The sequence below is a fragment of the Magallana gigas genome, chromosome 8 (assembly GCF_963853765.1).
Source record: "Magallana gigas chromosome 8, xbMagGiga1.1, whole genome shotgun sequence".
NCBI classification, from domain to species: domain Eukaryota; kingdom Metazoa; phylum Mollusca; class Bivalvia; order Ostreida; family Ostreidae; genus Magallana; species Magallana gigas.
In genome coordinates, this window is record NC_088860.1 from 33,576,430 (window position 1) to 33,602,629 (window position 26,200).

Genomic DNA, 26,200 nt, shown 5'->3' on the forward strand with positions numbered 1-26,200 from the left:
TTGGTTTTAGGGTTCAAAATTGATTCATAATGTTATCACAGACAAAGACTGTTGAAAATGTAAATATTATATAAATAGTGCTTGTTTGGGAGGCTTCGTGAATTCTACGGCGAACTGTATGCGCATAATTTACACGCATGTAACAATTCATTGTGTTACCCATGGCAAAGTGTGTTGCTAACGCTGAGGGTAATAGAACAGATTATCAACTGCGTCTAAACCAATCAGATTTCAATATCTAACATTACTGTGAGCAAGCTCACAATTGATACCCCCTGCTAAGAAAAAAATCATAACGCGTGTATTTTTGCTATTATAGAAAATCTTTTTTTGAAAACTGTTAATGCTAACAGGAGTAAACAAACCAATTTCTATCATTTAATTCCATTTTATTTTAGTTAACTGTTAATGCATGAGGACATTTGCATCCTTCCATTAACAACCATGACCCGAATCACATTTTTTTTTCCTTAAAAAAAATTAATCGGGGCAGGCCATTTTCAGAGAGACGGGGATGAGAATCTAAAAATAGTTTTCTGTGGCCTGAGACAAGCAGGCTTTGTGTCAAATTTTAGCTTCTAATATTTCCATTAATACAAGACATGACTCAGACAGAATTTAGCTTTTTTGAAACAATGACCTTGAACTTTCACAATTGACCTTGGGTCAAGGTCATGACACACCCTTTGGTCATAAGCAATATTTGAGTGAAGTTAAAACATTCAATGCTTCTCAATAAGGAAGATATGGACCGGACACGAATTTTGCACTTTTTCTGCCAGTGACCTTGACCTTGCCCAAATGACCTTGGGTCAAGATCATGACACACCCTTAGGTCATAAGCAATCTTTGTGTGAAGTAAAAACTTCCAATTTTTCCCCATAAGAAAGATATGGACTGGACACAAATTTTGCATTTTTTCTGCCAGTGACCTTGACCTTGCCCGAATGAACTTGGGTAAAGGTCATGACAAACCCGTAGGTCATAAGCAATATTTGTGTGAAGTAAGAACTTCCAATGTTTCTCCATAAGGAAGATATGGGCCTGACACGAATTTGGCATTTTTTCTGCCAGTGACCTTGACCTTGTCCAAATGACCTTGGGTCAAGGTCATGACACACCCTTAGGTCATAAGCAATCTTTGTGTGAAGTAAGAACTTCCAATGTTTCTCCATAAGAAAGATAGTGACCGTACACGATTGCACAGACAGACGGAGGGACAGACAGACGGACAGAAAGAAGGACTAGGTGATTCCTATATACCCCCCAAACTTGTTTGCGGGGGGTTATAATAATATATCATATAAAACAATAGCATTTCAAATTATACAATAGTACATCATAGGAATCATGTTATATCATTTAACTACAAACACATCAATCAGGCAAGTTTGCACGAGGTAGGGGTTTTTTTTTTTAGCATCATTGATAATGGAGATCAAGCTCTGCATCAAAAGATACTTCTTCAATTCATTTCTTTTATAGTTAAATCAACTATGCAAGTTTGAAATCGTACTATAATCTATTTAACATGTGACTTGTTCCAAAAAACTTAACCTCATCCAGCATTCAAAACCTATAGCTCAGATTCAGCATTCGAGCCTGTCAGGTGTATTAGTATCATAAGACACACTTTCCATGCAAGTTTGCTGAAGTTAGGACCAATAATAACACAGATATAATCAAAGTACTGATAGTACTGAAAAGCACTAACCCAGCTTCTGTATGTATATAATAGATATATGTATATAACATTTCGGCTTCTGTATACTCACTATATTTCCTCATCATTCCTTGGCAGCCCCTGGTGCAGTTATGTGCATAAACCCTTGAAACTAGTTCCCTAACCCGTTTAAAAGATGTAAACTGCTACTCATAGGGGGCGGTTATTCGATACACCGGAAGTAGAAGTCTAATGACAATAAAGCACTGAGCTATGCTTAGTGCTTTAATCATCAGAGGGCACCTGCTCTATAAACTTTAACTAGCTGCAAGTCTGTAGCTCCCGGTCTGAAAAAATTCGGATGGACGACCTGGGAGCTACAGTGCCTCCCATAGTAAAAAACTGCAATTTTCGGCGCACAAAAAATTGCGCTAGTTTTGGACTGATTAATCTCATTTCCGAACATATTCTGTACAAATACTTGATTCCAAAAAATTCCTTGGACAATTTACTACAGATATCGTCATTTCACTTGCCTCTGATATTCTTTTAAACACGATCACCAGCCCTGTAAAGTGAAGTGGTGCAGTTTGTTTACATGTAAAAATGGCGACTCTCGATCTCGACGTGAATTAATATACTTTATTTTCCGAGGTTGGTTAGCATGTTTCAAAGAAAGTCTGAGGCAAGTAAAGTAACAATATCAGTAGTAAATTGTCTGAAGAATTCAATGGTACTAACTGTTTTCACAGAATTTGTGTGAAAATGAGGTTAATCCGTCCAAAACTAGCGCAATTTTTTGTGCGCTGTAAATTGCAGTTTTTTACTATGGGAGGCACTGTAGCTCCCAGGTCGTCCATCCGAATTTTTTCAGACCGGGAGCTACATACCTGCAGCTAAACTTTAACCAGCTCTAAAAACCTGAACCTCTATTAGCATCTAAAACCTATGACTCAGATTCAGTGTTCAAGCAGGTCAAATGATTAAGACACACCATCCATATAAGTTTGGTGCAGTTAGGACTAGTAGTAAATTAGAAATGGCTATCGAAAGGCACCTGCACCAAAAACTTTAACCTGCTCAAGAAACCTTAACCTCCTCCAGCATCTGAAATTCATGGCCCAGATTCAGTAGCCAAGTCTTTCAAGTCCATAGGTGGGTCCAGATGCATCATCCATGCAATTTTGGTGTTAGATAGGACAAGTAATAACTTAGATACAGGACCTGTAACAAAAACCTTAACCAGGTCCAGACACCAGAGGTATAGCATATATAGGTTCCCCCTAACTTCGACTCGCTGAGCTTAAAATCATATCTTTAAATTTCAGTTCACTCTTATGGTATAATTGTTCACCATCAAGACTCCTTCAAATGTAGTTTGTTGTCAAATATTGTACAGTTTGAAATTTTAAAAATGTATATCTATATTTGGAATAAAATTTAGTTTTAACCACACCAACATCCCCAATGTCCCATGGCTAGATGATGCCACTACTTAATTGTTATTTAAAACTTTTCAAAACCAAAGCTACTATATTTAATTACCATAGTCAAACCATTGTTAGATGAACACTTAATAGAATTCACTCAACATAGAATACACAAAGTTACCAAGAATTGATCTATCAACTGCAGGAAAATAAATGAATGATATAATAGCACTTTCTTTTTGCAGCTATACAGTTAAAAGAGAAATAATATATATCAGAGAGGACCAGAGGCAAAGTGTGTGGGAAACATTTACCTTTGATTCTTTGGTCTTTAATGGAACATAAATTGACTGGCAAGCAAATGTATCATTTAACACCCACTTAAAAATCATAAATAGACATGTAAAACTATGATAGATAATAAATAAGATAAAAAATACAGACAGTAAGAGCCATATTCTTTTAGTACTAGCTGTTGGAAATTTGCAACATCCGTAAATCATCAAATGGTTATATATATTCAAGATGCAACAATCAAGAAATTATGGGACATTCCATATTAGATATATTAGTTAAGTGTATTACATGATCATTAAAGCTGAACACCGCTCGTAAATAGGCACTGTCCGCCATATTTCTCTTGCAGCACCACTCTTCCTACACCCCTATATAAGCCATAGACCTCTTAACAGTTCAAAGTATATCGCTGTAGAGGTCTCACCTGTGCGGACGTACATCTTGCCTCGCCATGTTACTCGGTCGCGATGAAATTGTCAAGTTTTACGCACTTTTTTCAAACCAGGAGAGTACTAACATCAAATGAACTGGTCATTGCATTATTAACAGACATTATATGCACATAAATAACAATTAAATGCATAAAAATCCAAAGACAACGAAAGGAACACTACACGTCGGCCACGAGTTTCAGATGTGCAATCGGGTGTAACGAAATCGAAGGGTTTATATACTAGGTACCTGTGTGGCGGTTCCTATTTACGAGCGGTGTTCAGCTTTAAATAGGGCAGTAATTCTTCCTTGAGATGGTAAGGCCAAAAACAAAATTGTATTGGTTCTCAGTCACTGCCACATTAGGTTAAATGGTGCACCATTGATTCATTTACTGTAGAATCATTAGATTTCGTGGTGGCTCAATTTTCATGAAATACATGGATACCTCTCATCCACGATTTAACATCCTCCATGAATTAATAAAATAGGTTTATATAATCATATCTAGTTTTGTAGATATAAGAGAATAAACAAAATTACGTCTCCAAAAACCTGTAAGATTTATTAAACAATCCACAAAAATTGTCCCCCACGAAATTTAACGATTCCACTTTACAGTACATGTAATTGTCAAAATAAAAAGGGGAATAACTCAATTTTCAATTTCAATAGAATAATTGAGGTGTATTTAACTTATATTTAACCTGTAAATCAGAGATTATGGAAAACTTTGGCCCTCATCCTTTGTTTGCTTTGATCCACAATAATCATCAGTATAGAAACAGTTTAGTTTTCATACTTAATTATTACTCATGCATATTCAACCTCTATACTATAAGGTCACCTATAAACTTTTTTTTTGCCTTTTATTAACTTGGTAGGTAGCAAAACTATTTTCTTTTTCAATTTTATCCATATAATTTAATGATAAATAATTAGCACCTTATGTTGTACGTAAGTAAGTTTGTTAGCTTACCAGGATTGAAAAAATGAAGTCATGCATTCACCTAAAAATTATCATGTTAATAATAGGTATCGATTTACTTTCTGGTGAAATTTCAATGATTTGTCTTTTTTTCTTAGGAGGTAATTAAAGAGTAATTAATTAATATCTCAATAATTTCAAACAAACCCTCGTACATGCAGCTTATTTTTAAATACCGGTAAACTTAAATTATCTAGATTACTTTTACATCATGTATACAATCTTTCTAAAATTGGATTAAACGTTATATGATTTAATTAAATACAGTAACCATGATGTGAATAAATTTGAAACATCCTCTTACAAGCTCTTTATTCTGAATTCATTATTTCAAATAAATTTCATAAACATTTTTAACAGGTGGTGAATCTCAGGTGGGTCTTAATCTCAGGTTTGAAAGCAATGGCAGGGCTTGCAGTCTACCTGCGGTCATGATCACTCAGTGATTCATTTTAATAAATGGTCTTTATGGATCCAGAGGACCCCTCTTAATCATATCTATGAGTCCCAACCAGAAAACAATGAGTCCATATTTTATTCCACAAAGAACATGAATATCAACCACTGAAGCTTCTGTACATTTATTCAAACTCAAATTCTAAATGACCAATTAGGCCTAAAAAAAAAAGTTGTGTGTTTAGGGTAACCCGACCTAACCTAGAAAAATGCCCCGATCCTACCATTTTTAGATGGCTTGTTTATCCGATTGTGACTTTTATATTATATCTATTAAAAAATCTCCCATTCTTAGGATCCATGCCGAAAAAAATATGATAAAACTAGACTCTTGTTGCAAAAGCAACAAAAAGGTCTTCCGTTTTGATATACATGTATCAATTTAACTGTAAGACATTGCTTCTCTCAGTATTTCATAACCATTAGACAACAGGACTTAATTGACTATCAATTTGTCTTACTTTGTCAAACAGAAGCAGTAAATCTCTTAAACAACATGAATTGTTTGAACTCTTCCGGTGTGGACCGGAAGTGACGGTTGACAAAATAAAAACGGTTAAACACATCTTCTATCAAATGTCTATCATCCGTGTAAGCTTTGTGTCTTGGTCACTTACAGTTTATGAGACTTCGCTGTCATAATATTTGTTTTAAAAAGACTACCTGAGATATTTGAGATATCTCACCGGAAGTAATTTTTTTTGTTTATTAATCATCGGATAGATGACATATGAAAGCGTTTATACCTTTATATCATTTCAGTGTTAAAAAAATAAAATGCGTAAAAACATAATTTTTGAAGTGCTTCCGGTGACGACCGGAAGTTACGACGAACAAAACAAAATAGTTTAAACACATATACAGCTATAGGTCTATCATCCCTCAAAGTTTGGATGTTCAAGTCTTTATCGTTTCTGAGATCTCATTGTCCATAGCTTTTTATCGCGGGACAGGAAACGGACGACAGTAAGGGAATTTTGAAAAAATGAAAAACATGCCTAGAGATATTTTCGTTCTCTATCAGTCCTATAAATTTCAAGAAAATCCATCCATGCATCTCTGAAAAATCGAGTTAAACTTTTAAAAAACTTGATTTGTTTGAACTCTTCCTGTTTGGACCGGAAGTGACGGTCGACCAAATAAAAACGGTTAAACACATTTTCTATCAAATGTCTATCATCCCTGTAAGTTTCGTGTTTTGATCACTTACAGTTTCTGAGATCTCGGGGTTCAAACATTTACTTTAAAAAAGGCTTCATGAGATATTTGAGATATCTCACCGGAAGTAGAATTTTTATGTTTATTAATCATCGGATAGATGACATATGTAAGCATTTATACTTATATTTCAATTCTCCGAGAAATATATTAAATGCGTAAAAGTAAAATTTTTGAAGAGCTTCCGGTGACGACCGGAAGTTACGACGAACAAAACAAAATAGTTTAAACACATCTACAACTATAGGTCTATCATCCCTCAAAGTTTGGAGGTTCAAGTCTTTATCGTTTCTGAGATCTCATTGTCCATAGCTTTTTGTCGCGGGACAGGAAACGGACGACAGGAAGTGAATTTTGAAAAAATGAAAAAAATGCCTAGAGATTTTTTCGTTCTCTATCAGTCCTATAAATTTCAAGAAAATCCATCCATGCATCTCTGAAAAATCGAGTTAAACTTTTAAAAAACTTGATTTGTTTGAACTCTTCCTGTGTGGACCGGAAGTGACGGTCGACCAAATAAAAACGGTTAAACACATTTTCTATCAAATGTCTATCATCCCTGTAAGTTTCGTGTTTTGATCACTTACAGTTTCTGAGATCTCGGGGTTCAAACATTTACTTTAAAAAAGGCTTCATGAGATATTTGAGATATCTCACCGGAAGTAGAATTTTTATGTTTATTAATCATCGGATAGATGACATATGTAAGCATTTATACTTATATTTCAATTCTCCGAGAAATATATTAAATGCGTAAAAGTAAAATTTTTGAAGAGCTTCCGGTGACGACCGGAAGTTACGACGAACAAAACAAAATAGTTTAAACACATCTACAACTATAGGTCTATCATCCCTCAAAGTTTGGAGGTTCAAGTCTTTATCGTTTCTGAGATCTCATTGTCCATAGCTTTTTGTCGCGGGACAGGAAACGGACGACAGGAAGTGAATTTTGAAAAAATGAAAAAAATGCCAAGAGATTTTTTCGTTCTCTATCAGTCCTATAAATTTCAAGAAAATCCATCCATGCATCTCTGAAAAATCGAGTTAAACTTTTAAAAAACTTGATTTGTTTGAACTCTTCCTGTGTGGACCGGAAGTGACGGTCGACCAAATAAAAACGGTTAAACACATCTTCTATCAAATGTCTATCATCCCTGTAAGTTTCGTGTTTTGATCACTTACAGTTTCTGAGATCTCGGGGTTCAAACATTTACTTTAAAAAAGGCTTCATGAGATATTTGAGATATCTCACCGGAAGTAGAATTTTTATGTTTATTAATCATCGGATAGATGACATATGTAAGCATTTATACTTATATTTCAATTCTCCGAGAAATATATTAAATGCGTAAAAGCATAATTTTTGAAGAGCTTCCGGTGACGACCGGAAGTTACGACGAACAAAACAAAATAGTTTAAACACATCTACAACTATAGGTCTATCAACCCTCAAAGTTTGGATGTTCAAGTCTTTATCGTTTCTGAGATCTCATTGTCCATAGCTTTTTGTCGCGGGACAGGAAACGGACGACAGGAAGTGAATTTTGAAAAAATGAAAAAAAACGCCTGGAGATATTATAATTTTCTGTCAGTCCTGAAAATTTCAAGAAAATCCATCCAGCCATCTCTTAGAAATCTTGTGGACAAAAAACGGACAAAAAAAAATAATAATAATAACTAGACTCTTGTTGCAAAAGCAACAAAAAGGTCTTCCGTTTTGATTTACATGTATCAATTTAACTGTAAGACATTACTTCTCTCACATATAAAAAATAGTGGATGTGATAATTATTGTGAATGATATATCCAGACGTTACTTCTATGTAAAACAAGCGGAATAAAAAAGAAATCAGTTTTTGAAGTACTTTCTGTGACGACCGGAAGTAGCGACGAACTAAACAAAACATGTTAACCAGTTTTACTATCATAAGTCAATCTTTCGTCAAAGTTTGGTTGTTTGCATCTCTGCCAAATTTGAGATATCTTTGAAACAATGTTTTCTGTCTCGGGACCGGAAACGGACGAACGGAAGTTTTTAAAAAAGGGCTCGTATTTCGCATACATTTGCTTAGCGTGCATCACTGTTTATGGGGCTAGATAAAACACACAAGAAGGTTAGTTAAACTTGTTAAAAACATGATTTGTTTGAACCCTTACGGTGGGAACCGGAAGTGACAGTTGACAAAATAAAACCCGTAAAACACATTTTCAATTAAATGTCTATCATTCACGAAAGCTTTGTGTCTCAATCACTTACAGTGACAAAAATCTCGCGGGCATCACATTTGGAAAAGCTACATAGAGATATTTGAGATATCTCAACGGAAGTAAAATTTATTTGCTAATTTAACATTATATATATGTAATAACTAAGATTGTATACTGATATATTCATTCTATGTCTTATATATAAATTAAGAAAAAAAAATTGATGAGCTTCCGATGACGACTGGAAGTTACGCCGAACCAAACAAAATAGTGTAAACACATGTACATACATAGGTATATTATCCCACAAAGTTTGATTGTTCAAGTCAATACTGTTTCTGGGATCTCGTCGAAATAAGGTTTTTTGTCTCGGAACAGGAAACAGACAAACGCAAGTGCTCAAAGTAAATTGTATTAAATATTATTTGTATACTTGTCCTTTGTACTTTATTGTTCATCGAGCACACTACAAATGTCAGAAGAATCATGTTAATTTGATTAACAGCTCGATTTGTTTGAAGTCTTTCTGTGTGGACCGGAAGCGACGGAAAACAAAATGAAACCAGTTAAATACATTTTCAATCAAATGTCTATCATCCATGAAAGTTTTGTGCTTTGATCACATTTAGTTTCTGAGATCTCGTTTGTACAAAATGTGTTTTAAAAAAGCTACCTGAAATATTTGAGATCTCTCACCGGAAGTAGATTTTTGTTGTTGATATAACATCGCATAGATAACTTATGCTTAAAATTTATACTAATATATTTATTTTATGATAAAGGAATTAAATGCGTAAAAGTAGTTATTTTTTATGTGCTTCCGGTGACGACCGGAAGTTACGCCGAGCAAAACAAAATAGTGGGAACACATCTACATACATTGGTCTATCATCCCACTTAGCTTGATCGTTTAAGTCGTTACCGTTTTTGAGATCTCGTCGAAAAAAGGTTTTTTGTCTCGGGACAGGAAACGGACGACCGGAAGTGCTCAATGTAAATTGTATTTAATATTTTTGTTGTACTTGCCTTTTCTACTTGATTGTTCATCGACTTCACTACAAATATAAAAGAAAAACAGTTTAACGGATAAACGGTTCTATTTGTTTGAACTCTTTCTGTGTGGACCGGAAGTGACGGAAGATAAAACAAAAGCGGTTAAACACATCTTCAATCAAATGTCTATCATCCATGAAAGTTTTGTGCTTTGATCACTTACAGTTTCTGAGATCTCGTTTATACAAAATGTGTTTAAAAAAAGCTACCTGAGATATTTAAGATATCTCACCGGAAGTAGAATTTTGTTGTTGATATAACATCGCATAGATAACTTAAGCATAAAATTTATACTAATATATTTATTTTATGATAAAGGAATTAAATGCGTAAAAGTAGTTATTTTTTATGTGCTTCCGGTGACGACCGGAAGTTACGCCGAGCAAAACAAAATAGTGGGAACACATCTACATACATTGGTCTATCATCCCACTAAGTTTGATTGTTTAAGTCGTTACCGTTTTTGAGATCCCGTCGAAACAAGGTTTCTTGTCTCGGGACAGGAAACGGACGACCGGAAGTGCTCAATGTGAATTGTATTTAAAATTTCATTTGTACTTGCGTTTTCTACTTAATTGTTCATCGACTTCACTACAAATATAAAAGAAAAACAGTTTTATGGATAAACGGCTCTATTTGTTTGAACTCTTTCTGTGTGGACCGGAAGTGACGGAAGAGAAAACGAAACCGGTTAAACACATCTTCAATCAAATGTCTATCATCCATGAAAGTTTTGTGCTTTGATCACTTAAAGTTTCTGAGATCTCGTTTGTACAAAATGTGTTTCAAAAAAGGTACCTGAGATATTTGAGATATCTCACCGGAAGTAGATTTTTGTTGTTGATTTAACATCGCATAGATAACCTATGCATAGATTTTTCCTTATATATTTATTTTATGGAAAAGGAATTTTATGCGAAAAAGTAGATATTTTTAAAGTGCTTCCGGTGACGACCGGAAGTTACGACGAACAAAACAAAATAGTTTAAACACATCTACAGCTATAGGTCTATCATCCCACAAAGTTTTGATGTTGAAGTTTTTACCGTTTCTGAGATCTCGTTGATACAAGCTTTTTCAATGCGGGACAGGAAACAGACGACCGGAAATGATTTTTGACAAAATGAAAAAAACGCCTCGAGATATTGTCATTCTCTTTCATTCTAGAAAATTTCATAAAAATCTATTCACCCATCTCTGAGAAATCTTGTGGACAAAAAAAGGAAAAAAAATAATAATAATAATAATAAGAAACATTAATAATAAGAAACATTACAATCACTATAAGGTCTTCCGTTGGAAACGGAAGACCTTAATAAAAAAAAATCCCTACCTACCTAACCTAATTTTTTCATCAGTGTTACCCTAAACACACAACTTTTTTTAATAGGCCTTACTAAGAGACAGGCTGTGTGCCATCACTGGGACCCTTCAGAGTTTTCTCTGTATCTTTATCGTCACTGTCATTTATTTTGACATTTTGATTGGTTTTCCTTTCAGCATGTTACTCTTTGTTGTATTAATCTCAGAATAACTGCTACTTATACTTTTCATAAACTCTGGCTAATCTATCCTGGTTCGGGAGGAATTTTGTCTGTTTTATTCAGTCAACATCAATTTCCTCACCATATCGTCATGTATCATTGAATCTCATTGGTTTATCAGTAAGTGTTGACCAATGAGATTTCTAGTGTTTTTTATTTGGAACATTTCGGGTGTCTAGTTAGAAGGTTAAGAAATTGTGTATAATGTATTTCTAAATTAAATGCGTCCTTTGGGATGCACATTAACGAGGCCGAGTACAGAACGAGTACGCACGCTTTTGCGCAGCGTTTCATTTGTATTGTGACGTCATCTTTTTGCTTTGTTGACGCCATGGCGTGATAGTTTCAACTGCAGATATTCAGCGAAATGTGTTGAAAATAGCTCGTTTGATGTGTAAAATTGATATTCTATTGTGGAATAAACATAAATGTCTCGAAGTATAAGCTATATTTGGGCTCGGGTCGAAAACGTGAAGAGGGTTCAGCAAGCCTAACCCTCTGTCACGTTTTCTTAACCCGCCTAAATATCGCTTAATTCATTTATTTCAAGACATTAACCATGTATTTTATATTAATTACCCTTAATATGTAATGTTATATACTTATTTATTGCTTAAATATGTCTTAATGTTTTAATAATACAATAAAGATCACCATTTCCGTCTTTGTCAAATAAAAAATAGCCATTATCTGACAAACTGGGAAATTGGGCGTACAAAAAATAACTTTGATAAGATCCCTGGAACAAACCAGGAGGTAAAAGGTTTTTTTTATTTGACAATTTGATGCCTTTTAGCAATAACTTTAATATGTAGAACAGAAAAAGAAATCCCTAGGGCAGAAGTTTAAAAAATGTGCAAATTTTGTACATTTCAAGCAAAATCCCATAGGGTCCTATGTTAAAATTAACAAACTTTGAGATGACCACTTAAACAAACGGTGTGGTAAATGTCTTATTTTTTTATCTTAAAATAATAATTATATCAGTAGAAATTCTTGTCAAAAATTTCATTCAAAAATCTAGGGCAGAAAAAATTAGACCCGGCCTCGTTAAATGAAATTATGTGTCTTGAGCAAAATTTGCGCGTATTTTATGCAGGATGCACGTCAAAATGAATCACTGATCGCTGCTTTTCTCTAAACACAGGAAGCAAATTATTACAAAGTATATCGAACCATTTGCTTAAATTGATCATATTTAGTTGGAATATCTTATTGTTCTAAATGTCAATGACAATCGTCCGACATTTTTTCTATATACCGGTATTAAACTCAAGTGTCTAAATCACAATTTAAGTCAAGAAATGCAGTGAATTATTTCTACTTTTAAAAAAATAGCTCAGTACGTGGTGTTAAACATTTGGCATTGTTTCACAAAGTAAACTTTAACAAATAATTGTAAAATAAAACCAGACAATTAGTCAGAATAAGGAATGTAGGACAGGCCTGTTACCATGATGATGGAGTTAGCTTTCCAACGCATGCTCCACTTTCTTGCTTTACCAGTAAATAAAGCTTCAGAAGCTCCTAAGTCCATTTTAAAAAGACTTTTAGATACTTAATTTACTATGTTTATTAGAAGCTGCTCATCTTTCTGGAATTTATTAGCTCACACAAATTTAAATATAAATTGCATAATTTCAATTATTAAATATAAAATTTTCATAATCAATTTAATATTGTAAAAATCCAAGTTTTACTCTCCTTTTTTACAAGTTTTACTATGTGGTGAAAGATATCAAAAGGATAGTGTTGGTAATTGCTAGCAAACTGAATTCCACAGACCTTACCAGATCACACTCAGACGGTCAGGTAAATCAATCAAACTGGGGGCTGTAATTTCAAACCTGGTTGACAAGTGGCATCATATTGAAGTTTGAATGTACAGGTTAAAAAAAGAGGGTGGTTGCAAAATGTTCTCCCTTTAAAGCTAAATAGTTTGAGTGCCTACAGTAACCCGAAAACTGCATTTTACTATTTATTTAGCTCCTGCTGAAATAACACTGATACCTTCATGTGTGGTAATTTTCGTGATGATTTAAATTTTGGCTGTTTTGGGGATTACCTTACCTCACAAAACATTAAATAAGCAGAAATTAATATGCAAAAAATGATTTAAGCAAATACAGAAGTAACATATTTTTTTCAAACTTTGTAACACACACCGAAAAAGTAGACAATTGTATATAACGTAATATTCAAAGTTAGAAAATCTCAGATTTTTCTATAAATTAAGAACAAATTTACATGTAATTAAAAGCACTTACCGGTACTTTCTATGTAGGAGAACAATGCATTCCAGAAATTCATTTTGCTTGGGACTGCAAAAGAAGATATCGCAAGAAAGTTTTTTCGAGATCACAAATTGGTTTCAGATGTAAATGACCATCATCTACAATTAGAAGGCAAAATTTAATAGATTTTTACACTCTAGTATCTACCAGAGTAACTCAATGACAAAAAAATAAGCAAATAAATGTTACACCAAATTCATGTGCATTATATCAGGCAACTCAAGCAGTCACAAAATTAAGGTGTGTCAAAAGTTTAATACGATTGGAGCAAGTGTTAAGCATAAATTAACAGAACTATAGCGTCTATAGGGTACTCCTGTTGTGCCGCTGTGGAATATACATTAATAATAAACATAATTAAAAATATAAAATAATAAACATACTGCATGTATTTTCTCCCAATAGGAGACAAGAATCTAGTAGTCTCTCATCACATCGAGTGCTGTCGAAATGATGTCAGATTGGTTACAGCTGCAGCCAACAATGCTATGCTCCACCTCCCTCCAAAAGGCTGACATTTTTTTTGTACTTCAAAATTCCCTAATTGAAATACGTGTATCATCTACACGGAATGAAGACAAAATAAATAAATGAAGCAAATGGTTACTCAGGTGCCCGTTGATCATATAATATGCGCAGACCCAGGAGATTTTTCCAAAGGGGAATCAGAGGGACATCTATGTTTGACATGTCGTCTGAGGCCTATTTTCGGTAATTCCACCATGTAAATTAAGAAATTTTAAATTTTCCAGGGATGGGGGCTTGACTCCAGAGATTAGGGTAGTCATAACCAATGAATCAACCAGGGGCGTATATACTAGCCTAACGTTTACGGTTAGTATATCTATACGTCCCTGAATCGAACATGCAAATTTTCCAAGCAATAGGGCCTATTTCTTCTGCAGCGAGTGCGATAAACGGTCTCAGAAATTCATGAGAAATACAATATAATCTTTTTGAAAACGACTTACGCACAATAGCAGTATTGTAATTTTGGTAAATACATTCCGTACAGACGGTACAGTCAACAAGTGGCTTTCTTTTCTCTTGTATCTCGAGATTTTCATGGTGTTGGTAAAAATGGCGGGAAACGTATACATTTTTTGATGACGCAGTACGCGAAAAGGTAAATCTGGAAGCATGTAATTCCGGTACTGGCTGATTTCAACTGAAGCGAATTGTATGGGGTCGCTCTTTAAAAAAAATATTAAATGAATAGATTTGATAATTTGAAAATTCAGTATTTACATGTAAGGTGGTATGGGACACCTTCATGTTATGTACATGTATTATTTATCGAAATAAACAAAGAAATCAAGTAAAATTTTATAGATGGGTTTTTCCCCAGTGTTGTCATCTTGCAGCGTAGTGCAGTGGGTGAGCGGATTCATTAATAACCTGTAATTCATGAGTTCGAATCCCGCTGGGGAATTTAAACTGTTTACCTTTCCAACATTTTCTATAAAACGTATTTTTTTTTGTTAGGCCTAAATATTGTGAAAGAAATATCTAAACCGGTGCACGTATTTCTATTAAATAGTGTACTTTAATCCACATTAATATCGACAGATGTTTCAAACCATCTTTAGGGGATTGGAGGGTGGCTTTGAATTTATCTCAGGTTTGGATACATAAATTTTATAAGTTAAGGTGGTATGGGACACTTCCATGTTGTGACGTATTAATTTTTTATCGAAATAAACAATAAAATAAAGTGTAATTATATAAGTCGTTTCTTTACAAAATTGGTCACTTAACTCCGTAGCGCAGTGGGTTATAGAGTTTACTACGAACCTGAAAGTCATGAGTTCGAATCCCGCTGGGGGTTTTACACTTTTTACCTTTTCAAATATTTTTAAAAGCCATTTTTTGGTTAAATATTGTAAAATTTGAAAATTCTAAACCGGTGAAAGTTTTTCAGTTATATAGGCCTAGTACTTTAATCCACATTAATATCGACAGATGTCCCATACCACATTAATATTCCCCTTTATTTTTTGACTTAGTTTTGCATTAAAGTGAATATATTTACTTATATAGGCCTATAATGAAATATGTGTGTGTTTATCATTTTAACACAATATTTAGGAAATGGAAAAGCCCCGAAGGTGTTTGGGCCTTGGGACTTAGGAACGATAACTCTTACCTGAGGAACTTTTATACAAAATAAAATTCTAAATTTTGTTTGTGTTTATTTGCAATAATTTTTATTCAATCTTTTTGTCACATTTATTAAAATACATTTTCTTATAACATCAAGAAACTTTTTCAGATGATTTGTCAACAGAGTAAGAAGATATGAAAAATTATGTTTTGGGGAAAAACTAAAAAAAAAATGCAATAATAAAATTTTTGAATGTTAGGAAGTGTTATATATTTTTTTTTATGTGTCTGAAGTACATATCCATCATAAGACAAAACAATTTCTTTCAATTTGTTAATAGTTAACTTTTTTTAAAAATTATTTCACAAAAACATTTAAAAGTTCTTTAAAAATACCTATAGTATCACTATCATCATTTTAATATTTGATAAGACTTAGTATATGTTTTGTGGTCTAGATCTTCTATTGAAAATTGGAATAAACTGTGGGTGTATAGAGCCACCTTAAAGTGTTTATCGGATGCCATTTCCGGAGAGATGTTCAAATTAAGAGAATATTTATAAATAACTGATGATAATGGATATGTGAATTCAGGCACGTAGCGAGGGAAAGACTCAACCGGAAAATCTTGACAAGCCAAAAAAATAAAATAAATTGAGAAACATTTGAGAAACATCTTTCCTGGGCCAAAAAGTATGGGGGGGGGGGGGCTGCCCCCCGCCCCACTTGATTTTACGTGCCTGGAATTGTATATAAGTTTTTAAAATACTATGGGATATTGATATTTTTCTTATTCCAGCCTTAGAATTCACGATGGCTTTCCTAAGACATCTTGCAATTGAGTGCACATGAGTTTTGAACGTTGTTATTCTAGTAAGACATACATTTAGTTTTTAGGGTGGCTATGTGGTTAACAAATATACGTATTATTTTTATTGATATGATTTTAAATGGAAAATAAATAATTGTATAGTAAAGAAAATTAATCAAAATTAATCAGTTTAATATTTTGGTATTTTCTATATTTGTTTATACAGAGTCCTTCTTCTCAAAGAGATTAATAAAAGTGGTCTAAAATTGGCTGCAACCACCCACAAAGAACTAAAGAAATTTCCTGTCATCGAATTCCGATGTGTTTTGGACTTTCTTGATTTCACAGGGGTTCAAGTCAGAAATAAGCCAAATAGGTATTACAACATCATGCCTGAGTGGATTACAGTAATAAAATCGACCACAAATTTTTTTTGTAAATTACTTAAATTATTACACACCATTTTTCAAAAGTCGAAAACAGAGGTTTTGTAATTATTATAAAATGCACATAAACTTGTATTGTAATATTAATAGTAGATGTATCATAATTATGGTTTAATTATTATATATGTATGCGCAAGCATAGTATAAAACCTATCGATTCCGACAATTAAACCCTATGGTACATTAGTTTGTTTAATTTCATCGTGTACTACTATTTAATAAAACATTTCTGTTTTGTTTTAGAAATCAAAATATACGTACAGTATACGTATAATAGTCTACAAGTATTTTTGTATGTCAGTATGTACAGAAGCGTGATACTTGAACAAATGCATTTTCCAGTGTCTTTGACGGTGATAACATTACGAATCATCCATCAATGACGCATGTACATGTATCGTGAGGCGCACACGGGATTTGCCAAATTATACGAATTGAAAATGACGTAAAATTACCAACAACGTAATATTAGACAAAGCAATGAGTGAAAATTATTTAAATATACATGTAAGCACTGTAACAAGGAATCATTCTTCTAATATTATGGGATGATCAAATACAGTCGAGCGTGATCAAATCTATTATAAAGGCCCCCCGGGCTTTAATGAATTTGATCACCTCATAATACTAAAAGAATTATTCCTTATGCTTAAAATATACTCATGTATGATTCAATAATGCATTTTCTAACAAACAAAAAAATATTCAACAAGTAAGTGCTTCGATCAGACAGTATTCTTTAAGGTGAATAGATGATCATTCTTTTTTTTTTTACTTTAGGCTTTACAGGTAAATAGTATTCACGTTTATACAATAAATATATCTTACAAATGCATGTGGTACAGGATAATAGACAATATACTTAAATTATGGCAATAATTCATTTCGGTATTTTAAACTATTACATATTTATATACTTTCCAAGTTTATTCATTATTTTTACATTTTCTGAGCTTAAAAATGCACAAGTTTGAACATCGAAGGTCTCCTCCAAAAATAAGGTTTACATTTTCTGAGCTTAAAAATGCACAAGTTTGAACATCGAAGGTCTCCTCCAAAAATAAGGTTTAATATATTTTTTACGAAAAATATCATACGAAGGACACAGCAATATAACATGAAATTCAACTTCCACACAATTAATGATACATGTACAATAAACACATTTCTCTGATTCCTGGTGGTTCTATCAAATTGACTAGTTTCAACAGTTCTATCTTCAAATCCGAATATGATTTTTATCTATAAACTTTAATTTATTAAAGAACAATATTTGGGGTTTTAAATTTGGATATTTTTCTACATCTTTTTACAGTACCCTTTGTCGCAAGGAGATTCATGTGGTCTAAAAATGGCTACGACCATCAAGGCCTCTTCTTAAGGTGGAATAACACATCACAAAATGGCTGACCGCTGATCAAAACGACATTTCGTTTTATTAAAAGGATTGTATCGACTGTAACATGTAATTTACTCTATAGCCGAGTGGATAAAGTTTCGGACTTGTGAACTGTACATCCCGAGTTCGAATCCCGCAAGGGTTTTGGTTGTTACTTACTGAAATAATTATTTTAGATATTCATTTTTTATCCCGAAACTGCAAATTTTTTGCTTATTTGACACATGTACCGTAATTTATCATTATATCTTTCATTATCAAATAATGTCCTTTAAATTTGAGTGACTTTTTTTCCATGAAATTAAACACAAATGGATGCAGTTTATCTCCATCTGTTTCACACTATCAATAGCAATAACTTAACTGGGAGAGGGCGATCTAAGTTTTTGAACTTGTGTCCAATCCCTGTTGTAATTTTTGTACAATAAAAATATGTTCAAACCAATAACTTAAAACAAAAAAATGACTGTATCAAAATAAAATATGCATTTATTCAGACATCATCATATAAATTTTCAATGCTTTTCTATATCGTCCAATGTTTACATGTACGCAAAACACACATTCACGGTTTATATATCAGACACTCCTATTAGTGAGGTTTCTATAACAGCCTCTCTAGACGTAAGTACACTCATAAAAGCACAAAACAAAAACGAAATTTCGTAAGACGTTAGACCATGAGTGTCAGCCCCTTGATACGGACATAATTCACTTACTCCGACATAGTTTATATAGGCGACAACAAAACAAAAGTCTATAGATTTACAACACACGTTCTTCAAACATTTGCCAAGCAACATCCATGGACTAAAATACAAAGTTATCATTTGCAAGTATACATGTACATATGTGTTCTTAAAACAAAGATTACATTTTATTTCAGCTTGCTATATATATATATATATATATATATATATATATATATATATATATATATATATATATATATATATATATATATATATATATATATATATATATATATATATATAAAACCAGTTGCAATTTACGAAGACGTTACCAAAAAATACGTTTTCAAGCTTACATTCATATTCATGATGTACCTCAGCTAATCATACAGTTCAAATGCGCGCTCTCGATGACAAAATCCTTTATCAATTTCGACCATACATATACATATTAGAACTAACCAAGTTCAAAATTGTTAATTACTAAAAGGCATTAGAATTCGTGGTCTCATAATTTTTGTGGATTTCGTTGATATTTATCATTTTATACACGAACATAACTCCCCATCAAACGAATTATGAAACATGCAGCATATTAATCATGTATTAATTATCCTAGCAAGTCAACAAAATTAAGTTCTTATGAACCTGTGAAAATATTGACAATCCACGTTAACTGCATGGTCCCAATCAAATTTTAATGATTTAACGGTATGTGCTTAAACCTAATATCTATTCTTGGTCATATTCTTTAATGGAATCAAGGTATAAAACGTGCATGTGTCCTTTTTTATGACGTCATTCCCACCAGGTTTACTGCATGTCGTCAGTTATTGCTTCAAATGGCTGTTTGTCCGTTCCCCCTCTCCTGTTTACCGTTTTCTGCAAAAGAAAAAAGCATCTTTCAATTTTCCCATTGATAAATCAGTCTGATAGTTTTAGACTTTTTTCTTCATGTATTAAAATTAATAACGGGCTTGTCTCAACGATTTCATTTTTAAATTTGGTATTTTGACCATTCAGCGATCTTTAACATTTTAAACGAATCAACAAAGAACCTGGGTGCATAGTTTACCTGAACTCTCCTCTCCGTACAGACATCAAAGACCAGCAGCGCAATGGACACAGCAATCCCGACAGCCAGTAGTATAAACATGCTGCCGACCTTCTCCATCGTCAAGGCATCGCTCTGAAACAAGAACCCGGATGCGTCCTTCTCCATGTTGAAAGACCTCATGTACGCCAAATAGTCGTCATAGAAATCGGTATCACAGTCACCGGTTGGCTTCAGCCATTTATCGATCAGTTCCTGGATTTCTCCATCGGTCTTTAGCTGTATGATGGCAACGTCTAAGTTTCGGCATATAGTAGTGTTTGCAGTGCACCCGAAGGAATAGGTTTTCCGTATAGATGAGTGGTGAACAAGCATAAGATCACACGGTAGCTTCCCTACGGTGAGCCTTGCAGGTATTTCCTCCATGATAAAGGCGTATCCACCACCGCTGTCCCGAACTCTTTTAATGCCATCCTCTGAACTACTCGTCATCTGATCGGGGTTATCTTTCAGATGCTTGCCTATTTTCTTGTCCACTTCGTCCTTTGCTTCTGTGAAGTATCTGTACGTAGCGCCACCTTTCACAGTTCCAAACTTGATGCCGCTTTGTGACGCAAGGCCCTCAAACGAATGTATGGGATTGCTTGGGGTTTGACGTTCCCCTCTCAACATGTAAACAGCGTATGACGTTGCCCACGTGACGTAGAGAATGACCAAAAACAGAGACCAGAATGCAATCAGGACTCTTGAGGCTCGGGAAGTGGTGTTTGCAGGTGCGAGGCTTCCTGTTTCAAAGATTATTTTAAGGAAAAAAATGTCAAATCATTTAAGGTCATTGTCTCAACCCCAGGAGACATGTCATTCTTGCAAATGTAAATGTCTTTCATAAGTTTCAGAATAGTTGCAAAAGACAGAATTTAATGGTAAAAGTCTAAAATTGGAGGCATTTACCTTGTAAACAGAATCTGTAGAAAATAACAGGTACCGCGCGAGCAATGTTTCTCAGCATACTTGGGTCAGCCTCGTCTTCCATAGGGTCAAAACTACAGAAAGTTCAAGATTCTGTTCAGTAAAACAACAATGGCCAAAGAAGAAAACTCAAATTACTCGCAACCAATGTTTTTTTGATTTTGTTTTAGAAACGGAATGTGTTTCTTGTATAAGATATACTATCATTGACTATAATGAGATGATTTACTAGCACTTACTGTATAACGACACCATAGAGAACGGGAACAATTAAACAAGCAACCAATAGTGTGATCCAGACCCCAGGAGCAAAGGGCTCCAAGAAGGTGACGAATCCCTTCAGTGCATGCCACCCCCTCGTATTTGGTCGCTTAAGGACGATGGAAAGTCCTGATTCCATAAATGGATGAGACAGATCTATGGCTTTCGCTCGCTCAGCTGTAACGGTGAGAGAGGCAGCAGCAATGTCTGCAGTCTGCAAAGAAAAGAGGGGATTTACGTTAATTCAACTGAATTATCGCTGCATAGTGGTAATTTCAGGACCCGCTCTCTGGCACTCAAAGTTTTTATTTGATTCAAAAGCGTAATAAGGTGACTTTTATATGCACAAAAGGTATAGGTGTACTAGTATTTGATCTCTTTACATTGGTAAAACTATTTATGTTTCTATTAATAAGAAACAGCGGAATATGCCTGATGATATTTTGAATTCGATGAAAGTTGAATTTTTTTAAAACACATAGTGAAATTGATCGATATTGCCCTTTAAATCAACTTTACTGTTGTATTAGGAAGTTGCAAACACGTGAATTTTTTCCTGTAACTTTTGAATTCGGGAATTATTTGTTTATTTGCTATCCGAAAATTTGTATCCGTCAAAAAACTGATCATCGAGAGTGATGAAACGGCAATCTCAAAAATCAGCTGGCAGTGAACCTTAAGACAAGGGAACTTCGAACACAAACATGGATTTACCCCTTTGACAAGTTCCCCGATCAATCCGGTCCAGTTGCCGTCCTGACGCTTTGAGCCATACTTAAAGTCTGCTACGTGTTTCATGTCAAAGGTCACATTGAGCAGCGGCTCTATTTTCTTCAGAAGATCCGGTATAAACCCGTCAAATTGGGCAGATCCTCCCTGCTTCTGGATAACAAACGGTTCCTCCTGCAAAACAAGAGATGAAACTTTCAAAGAAAATATGTCTAATTGGTTATTTTTTTTTTAATGCCAAAATCTTAGACATACGATATATGTAGTCTATTTCAGTAATACCTACAAAGGTATTGTAGTATACATGTATCTTTAGACATTATAAAAAGGCAAGGGTACCCGTTCATATCTATGTATACCTAAACTAAATTTTAAAAAAGAAATTATTTAATAATATTGTAATATACATGTATCTTAGACATTATAAAAAGTTGGGGGCACCTGTTCAAATCTATGTACACCTAAACTAAATTTTAAAAAAAACTTGTTTAATAAGTAAATATTTTAAAAGCAATGGAATTAGAAATACGACACGATAGTATTATGATACCAAAGTAATTAAATGAAACATAGCCCACGCGATGGAGTGTTTGCTTACAAGTACGTGCCGTCAGTGGGGAATAAGTGTCCTAAGTCGTTTAAATAACAATAGGTTTTATTGGGGGTTTTCTGTAGCTTCAGCTCCTTCAAAATAACTTCATCTGGTCACGAATAATCTCGAAAACAGCCCGCATTTCCTCCCATACCAGCTTTGATTTGCAGGAATTCTTCTCTCAGACAGTGCATGTCCCTGCGTGACTTAGATTCATCGGGGCAATATACTACGTAGTAGGATTTTAAATATCCCGTTTCGCTTCCAAATTTAAAAAAGACAAAAAACAATGGCAGCTGAATTGTGTTGCGTAAACATGATGTGTTTCCTATTGTTCTTGTGTAGATTTAAATTCAATTAATGACTTAAGCTGATAAATGGTTATCGTGTCTCAGAACTAGGTTTAAGGGGGATGTTAAGACATGCACGATTTGTATATGTGGCCACTTTCCCTGATTGAAGCCATGTGAGAGTACATATTAAGCTTGATACCTCAAAACGCCAGGCGCACATCCACAAAAAAAATAAACGAGTTTTTTTTTCAAAATTCGATCAAAACAAAGCCTCCAACGTATATTAATGCATAATGAATGATAAAGTATCTTTCGATAATGCCATATTATGTACATGTATTCGAAAATGATATTCATACAAAGATCATCTTTCAATGTTAGAGTGTTGCTATTTGGCCGTCACAATGTGATATCAACTGAACGTCGATTTTCATGTTCTTGGTCTTTAAAACCTAGTTCTGGAAAAGTTTATCTGTTCCCATATAATGACGATTTACCAAAAACTGTATCTGGTGAACTGATCGAATTTCTTACTTTTATAAGGTTTTTAACCCATTTCCATACCAGACAACAACAAATTTGCATATGTGTAGTTTCAATTTAAACAAAAAATAAATGTCTCTCGGTTGCTCTTGATGCAATAAATTTCCCCCAGTTCACATAGAACTTACCTCAATCTACCTTGTTTACCGTAAACGTGAAAGGTAGCTATGGTTTATGTAGATTTCACATCAGTATTTTGAATAGTTTCTGTTTGTGTACCTAAGTTAGATCATATTTGCGTGTTTTAAGCAAAGGCCATTATCCAACCGTACGCGTCGTCGATTACTACGGCCAAAACTCAGCCATAATTTCTGGGCCATCTACACACTAGTGAACATGTTTCAACTTCGAGGACGTTATTTCGCAATAAAGAAGTGCATCTTGAGTTTATCCAGCGCAATTTTAACATGATACATGAACTTGCCATTTTATCGCATGGAAACCTTTCAGTTATAAAATGTACTTAAAAATGAAAACAAGTGAAAATTAAGTCTTCATTTACTCTATATTTGTCTATTGCTAAGTTTATATTCAATTGCAAATTACATGTATAGTGTACTCTTTAGATGTATTTTTCCAGGCAGATCCCCCAAACTGCCCAAAAGTGCTATCCTGAATCAATGTACAATGCGTAGATATTTATGCGTTGTTCGTCGCTTTAGGTGCATTGCGTATATAATTTTCAAAAGAATATGAATGAAAGAGCTAAGAGATCTAGATCAATTTCATTTTGACAAGTATATTATGCCAAGTTACATATTAAATCCTGTTCCATTGTAGTAGTTCGAGAAGTCGTATAAAGAACACGTATGAATATATTCACTTACGACATCCATTAAAGGATACGTTTTGTCGTGCTGCCGTGTTCACCAGGTAGATTATGCACCCTTTTTATCTCTTACGTGGCAAATAGTGATTTGAGTGAAAAAATCCGTTACTCTGATGACGAGTGTATGGTTGTACACACCCTGGTGTTTTCTTAACTTTCCTGGTTTTTTTCTGATTCAAATAAATGGGAGAGGGAAGCATTTTTATGTAACAAAGTGCAATTTAGGCTTACCATGGCCACGTCAAAGGTCCTTGTGCGGAATTAGAATGGGTAAGCATCTCCCTCCCCCGTTGATGTAATGAATTTTGGCCTCCCCCCTTCCAACCGGTCAATCAATTTCTCCTTTGGACCCCTTCCCACACACCACACCGTCATCGCCCCTGGATCATTCTAGATCCGCGCGGGGAGTCGATGTGTTGCCAGGACTATGTACTTTCATAAAGTCATTTGATCATGGTTTTTAATGGTACTTATATACAGAGACACTGTCATGCATGCATTTTGTACTATTTATAGAACTAACAAAAAATAAGTACAGGTACACAAAACTTAACTAAAGTTGATTCCAAAAATACGTACCAGGATCGTGGTAACTTTGTAAACAGTCTGTCCCTGCGGGGGTAAAAAAAAAGGACATTATGAATAACATATATGCATAAATATTGCATGCAATGTTACCGAAATTCTATTTTGATTATGTATTTGGGTCGAAAATGCATGTATACTAGCTAGCTAAGACTTACTGATGACAATGAAACTTGGAGAAGAAGAAAGAAGACCGAGGGCACAGCGTATATCCCCATACTTCTCTCCTTGTGTACACGCACTAGTTATGACGAAGATCTGTATAGTCAGTGCACAAGGCTAGAGTCGTAAACAGCGCTTTAAATGTACGACAGACAGTTTCAACATTAATTCTCCCCAAAAAAATCGATAAACGGGGTGCATGCATTGTCATGCAGGTATTACGATAAGGTCAATAGCATTTTTATTTAAAAGCGGCATAGGGTTGTAAATTGCTTAGGGAGTTTTAAGTAGTTTCGGATACGTCTATGGAAAATTTGAAGTAGTTAGTGATATTTTTATACATGAACTATCTCTATAAATTTTTATTTGGTTGGCGATGACAAAGGGGCAATTATTTTCAAACTGTTTTGTGCCATGAACAAATTCGTATATGAATAACAAACAAATACGCTTTCCGTTGTGGTTTATGCGGGTAGAAAGGTAGCAAGCATTGCATATATTTTTTGCAAGGATTGTTACCTTCATAGCCCGTAAGAACAAACACAGAAACCATTTTAATATTCAAATCTTTCCTTGGATCATTCTTCAGTTATCATATAAAGATTCTAAATCCTATTCTTGTTGATCTTTGCGTTACATTGAAGGAACAGCCAACTATTCCATTCATGGAAAAATTAATTTGAAAGTCTGACGTCAGTGCATGTTGTACGAGCTTTCGTTGAAGATTCGATCGTTCGTGAATTATTAGGGCATAAGCAATATCAAAAGTGTAGAATAAAACAATATTTATCAAGTAGTATCATACATACATTTTTGAATACTATGAACACTACTACATAACATTTATTCATTCGACGACAATAAACTGGGTAGATTGTCGATAGCTTTAACAACACAACATTTGGTGTAAATAATGATTTGATAAATTGCTTCAAAATGTTCTTATTAAGTTTGTATATAATGTTGTAATGTAGATTGGTCTTGTTACTTGAATGGAATAAACTCAAGTGCAATTTTTACCCTTATAATACTTCTCCATATTTGGTCAGGTTGTAAAATTATTCGTTTTGACAAGTTCTAACCACACCTTATTAGTAAGACAAGCTTTATTTTCCCAATGGTTGCATAAACTTTAAGGCATTTGACAA

At 34.1% G+C, this 26,200-nt stretch overlaps 2 protein-coding genes across 5 annotated transcripts in view; both read right to left on the bottom strand.

Annotated features, from left to right (window-relative positions):
* LOC105336419 (vitamin D3 receptor) overlaps window positions 1–14,689 on the bottom strand; it is a 101,704-nt gene extending 87,015 nt beyond the window's left edge. Inside the window, exons 1-3 of one of the 2 annotated variants that reach the window (XM_034474406.2) lie at window positions 14,555–14,689; window positions 13,967–14,145; window positions 13,557–13,681 (exon numbers count right to left, since the gene is read on the bottom strand). In XM_034474406.2, the coding sequence (XP_034330297.2) occupies window positions 13,557–13,599 (43 nt within the window). In that variant the 5' untranslated portion in view covers window positions 13,600–13,681; window positions 13,967–14,145; window positions 14,555–14,689. The remainder of the gene's footprint in view (window positions 1–13,556; window positions 13,682–13,966; window positions 14,146–14,554) is intronic. The other variant, XM_034474410.2, reaches the window with a different exon arrangement.
* Window positions 14,690–18,814: 4,125 nt separating this feature from the next.
* On the bottom strand, window positions 18,815–25,200 carry LOC105336425 (glutamate receptor U1). 3 transcript variants are annotated; one of them, XM_011440735.4, is made up of 7 exons: window positions 25,049–25,200; window positions 24,885–24,917; window positions 22,034–22,222; window positions 21,298–21,533; window positions 21,041–21,132; window positions 20,111–20,874; window positions 18,815–19,917 (listed from the first exon to the last, which is right to left on the bottom strand). In XM_011440735.4, the coding sequence occupies exons 1-7, from the start codon at window positions 25,106–25,108 to the stop codon at window positions 19,849–19,851; spliced, it is 1,443 nt and encodes a 480-aa protein (XP_011439037.3). In that variant the 5' UTR covers window positions 25,109–25,200; the 3' UTR covers window positions 18,815–19,848. The 3 variants fall into 3 exon arrangements, with proteins under 3 accessions (XP_011439037.3, XP_034330295.2, XP_065924736.1); XM_034474404.2 differs by lacking the exons at window positions 24,885–24,917; window positions 25,049–25,200 and adding an exon at window positions 24,537–24,559; XM_066068664.1 differs by lacking the exons at window positions 24,885–24,917; window positions 25,049–25,200 and adding an exon at window positions 22,647–22,808.
* Between the last annotated feature and the right edge of the window lie 1,000 nt (window positions 25,201–26,200).